The 7,723-nt window shown below is 35.7% G+C and overlaps 1 protein-coding gene across 1 annotated transcript; it reads right to left on the bottom strand.

Moving 5' to 3' along the window:
- Window positions 1-510: 510 nt before the first annotated feature.
- Window positions 511-6,368, bottom strand: LOC136747092 (olfactory receptor 4K5-like; the record flags this gene model as incomplete). Its single annotated transcript, XM_066700049.1, has 3 exons — window positions 5,826-6,368; window positions 5,495-5,573; window positions 511-518 (listed from the first exon to the last, which is right to left on the bottom strand). Coding segments are annotated over exons 1-3 (630 nt in total), but the record flags the coding sequence as incomplete, so codon positions are not given.
- Window positions 6,369-7,723: the final 1,355 nt, after the last annotated feature.

The raw sequence follows: 7,723 nt of genomic DNA, 5'->3' as shown, positions 1-7,723 counted from the left end.
GTCATTTAAATAGCTATTTGAGTCTTAAGAAACTTGACCCTTGGAACAAAGAGGGCCCTGCTTTCCTCAAAGACTTTGTCTTCAAGTAACTACGGTGGAACTCTGCTTACAAAGAAGATTTTGTGCACAACCTTGGAGCCTTCAAACCAGTGGAAAATCTGTTTGGAAAAGACTCTACATTCGCGAAACCCCAACTTCCAGGTGCATCGACTGAGTGGAAGTTCTTGGACAAAGCCGAACCGGACTGCCTTTGTTCCAAACCACACGGACCTCGTGCCATGTGCTGTTATCTGAGCCCGAAGCCAGAGAGGCCTCTCTGCGACGAAGTTCAGATAAGTTTAACAGTTTGGAGTTTGTGATTCATGACATTTGAGAAATCAATTAGAAATGTTAATCTGTGATTTATAACTCTAGAATGTGTAATATCATTTAGTTTTCTTAAATATAAATGTGTGTTGCATTAAACTGTTTTGTTGATAATTTTACAAATAAAATCTGTCAACGCCGAGAAATATCTTCTCATTCCTGTTTAACTGTTTAGTCTGAAATTGACACAAGTTAATAGACATTAGATTATTGGTGGCCCTGCCTATCCTTAATCATTGAATAATAATCAGTTAAGGGAAATTGTGGTAACAAGTAATGATAGGATCTTTCTCGGCACCTAAACGTAAATGAGACTGATATATATATATATAACGAGAAGTTACCTGACATAAATACTAACCTGCGTAGTTATTTAATGTCTGACTTACAATACTAATGAGAGACTCACCTTCGTCTTACTAACCGGTATTGTAGTCAATGTGTTTATAACCTTTTTTGTTTAACGATTTGTGTGTTATCATATGCGATCCCATGGTCTTTGATTTGGTCACGGACGTGATTTGTCTTTGATTTGTTGATCTAGAGTTGAATTTTTTATTCGTTTTTCCCTTTTGTATAATTAGTGTAGTGCTACATTTAGTCTTTGTTTTTGAATAAATTTGACAATTTATATCTTTGGAATTGGTGTCTGCGTCCAATTATTACACAAATTGAGTTCTACAAGATTCCAGGATTCGTGATAAGGTGATACTATAAATTCACTTCTTTAATTGAAATTTATAAGTGTACCTTACACTACACTAGCTAGCTATTTAAATTAGCGAGCATTACTAGTATTGTCCAAAGTAAGCTGGCTAGTAGTAACACTGCTCCAATGGTAACTATGCAATTAGATAAACTATTCATTCATCACATCACATTACCTCTGTCCTTATCTCGTGTTTTCTCCTCTTCTTCTTTTTCTTCTGTGGGCATCGTTTGAAGTGGCTACTGATGCTAATTGATCATGTTTCGCATTCAATGTCACTCACTGTTTCAGATAACTGAACTCGCCCCCCCACAATCGTGTAAGTCTAACTATGAGAGCAGCGGGGGGGCGATTGATGCGGCGGGCCGGGGTGAACCTGCAGGCAACACAGAAAATATGGCATAATAAGCTATGTAGTTATGTTGTTGTGGGGGCTTTCGCTTTTTGGTAATATTTCGAATTAATAGTATTAAAATACTATTAGTAAAAAAATTGTAAAAGTTAAAAAAATATATATCTTCACTCATTTGGGCGCCCCTATGGATGGACTCCAAGTAGAACAAATTCTGTATAATTCCACTTTGACTTTGCTGCATTTTCTCCTCTTTTCTTAAATGCCACTGTTGTCTGAAATCACACAATTACATCAGGCACTTAATTTAACACTAGAAGCGCAGAGCCGGTCAATTTGACTGATTTGGTTATTAAAATTTGAGTTACTCTGTGTTCCTAAATACACTGCGCATACCCATTCATTTCTTTTCCTAAATATGTGTATTAAACATGCCTACAGCGTTTTAGCTGGATAAACGTGAAAATAAATAAGTTATAAACTTACATACAAAATCAGGTTATTTTGACCGGTCATTTAAATGCATAATAAATCAAATATAATGTATAATCCTGCTTGTCCTTTACAATACAGTCAGTCAGTGGCGATCTCTACCTATCTACAGTGTTTCATGTGCTTGAAAAATACACGCAACTGTAGTCAGATTGAGTGGATACAGTGATTACCCGCAAATCAACATGGATTGGAAACGGAGACTGAAGAGAGCTCGTTTTGGACATGCCATGTATATGAACATGACTGATTCAGGGGCATCAGCGATACTGGCAATGACAGACACTGTATGTTGAAAACAAAGTTTACACGATGTTGAAAATATTTACTTTAGTGTACAATTATGTTTTGATGAATGCAATAATTATTTTTGAACTATAAAATATTGCTATAGAGCATTATTCCAATACTTACATTAACACTTGTTTTATTATCTTATTGTATGCCGTTTTTGATCTTTTTGCTTATTGTAGGCTATATAGTTATTCATGTTTTGACTGCAGTGTGCGTGTTTAGAAAAAAGTGTGTTTATATTGTATTTATAGGAATAATATTAATGTTTTATGATCACATTTAAATTTAAATACTTCAGTTGTGCTATGTAAATGTTGGATTTGATGTTCATGAATAAAACTTCTGAGTTTTATATGATAGTTTGCCTTTGAATGTCATATTTCAGCTGTTAAAGAGCTATCGGTTACAATGACCGGCTATGGCGCTTGTAGGTAGTTCAAAATGTTGGCGCTTCTAGTGTTAAACTGTTGGAAAAAAGCATGTTTCTAATCCGAAGTGTAATTCAAATCCCAGCCTGTCACCAGCCCTACACCTTATACAAAAGACATAGCATTCATGATCAAAGCTGACTAATCATTGCATTGATCCAGAGACCTGAGCGTGAGCAAGATTGAATTCCAAAGGAAAGTTAGAAACTTGCTGAGCCGATCAGGGGACAGACAGACGAGAGCTTTACCAGTTATGATTCTTGAATTGTATATATTTTGTGACATCTGCTAATAAAATAATGATAATAATATATACATATATAATGTGTAGAAATTAATGTTTTGTGCTATATAATATATCTACTTTGAAATATAATTTATTTTTTCTGCTATATGATATATCCACTTTGGTATATGAAATATCCACTTTGGCACATAATACATTTAATTTGTTATTTTTTAATTGAATGGCCATATGCACACAGTGTGGAAAGGCACTTTGTGGCAAATGCACGGTAGTGTTAAAAAGTGTGTTTTGTGTATTGATATAAGCAGCTGCAATAAACACATTTCCAAAGTGCTTTAACATTGGATAAGATGTTTTATTTTATTATATACTATTTCTATAAGTGGTTATTTAAGTTGTGTAATTGTATACATCTGCTGAGATATGTGCATAATGATTTCTACAGCTGTTAACAGTTTATTGCGTAAACTTAATTTTATTAATTTTTTATGTTCATGTATATGTGCTCATTTAAAAAAAAATACCAATGTCAATGCAGTGTTTCTGCCGTGCAAATATTGTGTGTAATGTTCATAAGTAAAGTTTTATCCAAATGTTTATTTTTCATTTTCGTCTCAAAGCTGTTTTATAAAGGCAGGTAAGGAGGTTGTACATAATCCAAAATCTCGGCATTACAGTATTGATTTCAGAATGAGACGAGGGCCAATAACTGAACAAAAGTCAGAAAATAGTGTTAAATTCAAAATACATCACACAAAATAGTAGAGCTTTGCTGTTAATGCATTATTTTACTAAATATTTTAATATAAATATTATATAATGATATTGTTTTTTGTTCCAATCTAAGAAGCTTCTTTGTTCTAATTTTTCTGCAATCTTAAAAAAAGAAAACTGCCTGCATTAATTGATTTAAAAAAACAAAACAAACAATACACAAAAACATTAACTCAATGTTTCGATGGAATCCCCTCTTCTCTATGTTCAATGAGCTCATACTTTAACCCAGCTCTGTCTGAAGGCGACTCTTAAATTTTTATCTGTATTCACTCGGTTAGGATCTGTCTAAGGTCTCATTATTTCTTGTTATGAGAGGATAGGAATATGCTGTATTGTTATTTCTGATTAATGAAGAACACTGAAAGTTCAACATTTGCTCCTTTATTATTCTTTGCATTATAAGTTTGGATAAACTATGTGAGTGTGTTTTTTTAGATGGACTTCCTTAACAACTCATAAAGGCTTTCATATATATTTTATAAAATGAGAAAAAAATTTGAGATTGAGAAGTCAGTGTGAAAACAGATATCCAAGGGCCATACGTAAGCAAGAAATATAATGTGATGAGGCAATATTTATTTTAGTCATTTTTTCTTTTAATATTTTCATACTGTAATAACATCAGTTTAAAACAGCTGCTGGCCACCTTCCTGGGCCAATACATAAACCACTGAGTGACTTTGTAGCTCTGACATCAACGGGTGATGACGACGATTAACAAAAACATTTCCTATATTCATTAGCAAAACGACAAACTTTGAGTCAACAAATTGTGAGGACCAGAGGACAAGAGCAGATATGTAGAGATATAGGTTTGGAGATTAAAGCAATACAAAAATTATAACATAATCTTGATATTGTAGAGGCTATGAAAAGTCATAAATACAAGAATGAAGCATGGATCTAACAATTACAGTCCATTAAATCACATTCCCAATAAAATGTCAGTAAACTTTGCCAATTTATATTTCCCTGTGAAGCTCATAGTTCAGGTAAATGTCCATATCCATTGACTTCTACTGTACATGTCAAAGAGTATTATGTCCGTGTAATGAATTATTAAATATCCTTTAAACACTTATCACTTGATAGGGACTATCAGGATATTATTCTATATGCTTGTGAGTCTTCTTCATACTGTTATTCACACTGGACATTGCAGATTAATGTTTTTTTTATGTGGAAATATTTCTAATGGATATACAGTGGATGTTATAGCTACCTTGACATGAGTTTCACTGTTCATTTCACTGCTGCTAATTGTACCTGACCATTCACTGAGTCATGAAAACTGCCTCTGAATGCTTGGTGTTCGATTGTGAGCTCCCCTCCAACTTCCAGTCTTGGTTTTTCCAGCTGTATGCCTAAACTGTTAAAGTGTTGGGAGGGGCAGAGCCTGTTTAAGGATACTGGTGAAGATCAGCCAACCAGAGCTTGGCTACTGATGGAGTGTGTCATACATATCAATGGGGATGGTCCTCTGGCAGAGACCTAGTAAGCCCCGTGAACTGCCCATCATTTAGAAATAATAAAAATACTGAACAACACCCCACGCCCCAACTCATACACTCATACAACTAGAAAACTGATTCATTGAGCACGAATCACAAATCAGAGGAAACTGCAAAAAAAGAAAATCACATAGGATCCCACATTAGTCAGAAGTGCCATGATTGGAAATAAGTTCACCGCCCATCCCTGCTATTACTTATGATTCCAACATATGTGCACTGCATAAATTCCAGAGTCTAATATTGCTAATATTTGGTGTCACAGACTAATGTCTACTTTTCTATTAAGTGATTTCATAACTCTCCTGCGAATCTGACTCAGCTTCAAGCCATATATGAGGGGATTTAAAAGAGGAGGGATGAGTAGAAATTCCACTGCCAGGAAATTGCGAACAGGCTGTGGGATGTTCCTTGAACCATACCGAGAGTACATCAAATCAAAAAGCATGGTAACAATTAAATTGATTAAGCTTATCAAATGGGGCAAACAGGTCTGCATGAACTTACTCCTTTCTTCACTAGACTTTATACATGCTCCAGCAATCTGGATGTATGAATATACAATAAAGAGTGTTTGAGAGAAATGTATTACAATACCAGTATATGTATAGAGATTATTAATAGTTGTGTCTACACAAGACAGCTTTACAATTGACCAGTTTTCACAGTACAGTTTATCAATATGAGAGCCACACAGGGGCAGTTGGACAGATAACCAAGTAGAAACTGAGTGTTCGCAGAATGGAAGAAGCCAAGATACCAGTAGGAATTTGCTAATTGTCAGAGATGTCATGATGGAGTGGTACTGTAAAGGTTTGCATATTGCCACATACCTGTCATAAGCCATCACTGTTAAAATGGTAAATTCACACTGAACAGAAGTGTAGATAACAAATACTTGAAGGTGACATCCAGCATATGAGATCACATGAGAGCCAGAGAGGAAGTCAGCCAGGAGTTTAGGATACAGACCAGCAGTTCCATACAGTCCATTGACACACAGGTTACAGAGGAAGATGTACATGGGCTCATAGAGGGTTTTCTCAGTGATGATTGTAATGATCAGTGTCATATTGAAAAAAAATATCAGCAGGTATGCAAGAAGAGCAATAGCAAAAAATATAAATGTATTGGCTTTTGTTTCATTTAACCCTTGGAGTGTGAAGACTTCTACAACAGATGAGTTCTCCATTGCAGTGATGTTTCTTGCAGCTTCTTTGTTAAGAATATTGTAATGGAGGCTGAGTCTTCATGCTTGAGTCTTCAGCACCAGAGGCGAGAGTGATCCCAGATCACAAAAGTCTTGCTTCAGGAATGAGCATGTATTTATTTATAGTGTGACCTAGATGCAAGTCCAGTTCGTCCTTGAGGACATGCTACCTTTTATTTCAGAAACATAAACATGTTTACATTAGTGCCTAATGGAATAAAGAATAGGAAAAAGTATCCAAATTACACACACTCAGATCAATTGAGTACCGATACTGATGAAATATGCTTATGCTACCTGTAGGAAAAAGCAACAAGCTACATCAGGAAGAGCCATAGACTGCTTCCCTGAGGTACCAAGCCTAATATAGCTCCTTCAGGAGGAAGACTACTTAGATTTGCAGTCTGAAAACAGTCATGGGGGATGGTGGCACTGTGTAGCTTGCTTAATGAACCTGAAAACATTATGCATGAGATTAAAACAAAACAGCTCGCTCTCATGCTGCTCATATGTGACTGGCAAGTGTTTGCAAAAAAAAAAAAAAAAAAAAACGTGTCTTCATAAAATGTGAACTGACACCAAAACCATACTGTTAAAGATATACAGTTAGGTCCATAAATATTTGGACAGTAACACAATTATCATAATTTTGGCTCAATTAACTAAAACATAGCAATTCAAATTAATACATTTTACAAATTCCAATTTACAATTTACTGCACTGCATCAAAAGGACGATGGACGGGGCCATGTACCATCAAATCTTGGGTGAGAACCTCCTTCCCTCAGCCAGGGCATTGAAAATGGGTCGTGGATGGGTATTCCAGCATGACAATGACCCAAAACACACAGCCAAGGCAACAAAGGAGTGGCTCAAGAAGAAGCACATTAAGGTACTGGAGTGGCCTAACCAGTCTGCAGACCTTAATCCCATAGAAAATCTATGGAGGGAGCTGAAGGTTCGAGTTGCCAAACATCAGCCTCGAAACCTTAATGACTTGGAGAGGATCTGCAAAGAGGAGTGGGACAAAATCCCTCCTGAGATGTGTGCAAACCTGGGGGCCAACTACAAGAAACGTCTGACCTCTGTGATTGCCATCAAGGGTTTTGCCACCAAGTACTAAGTCGAAGGTGTCAAATACTTATTTCCCTCATTAACATGCAAATCAATTCATAACTTTTTTGAAATGTGTTTTTCTGGATTTTGTTGTTGTTATTCTGTCTCTCACTGTTAAAATACACCTACCATTAAAATTATAGACTGATGATTTCTTTGTCAGTGGGCAAACGTACAAAATCAGCAGGGGATCAAATACTTTTTTCCCTCACTGTATGTG

Source organism: Amia ocellicauda, chromosome 3 (genome assembly GCF_036373705.1).
Source record: "Amia ocellicauda isolate fAmiCal2 chromosome 3, fAmiCal2.hap1, whole genome shotgun sequence".
Classification (NCBI taxonomy): domain Eukaryota; kingdom Metazoa; phylum Chordata; class Actinopteri; order Amiiformes; family Amiidae; genus Amia; species Amia ocellicauda.
This window is presented reverse-complemented; position numbering and strand designations above follow the sequence as displayed.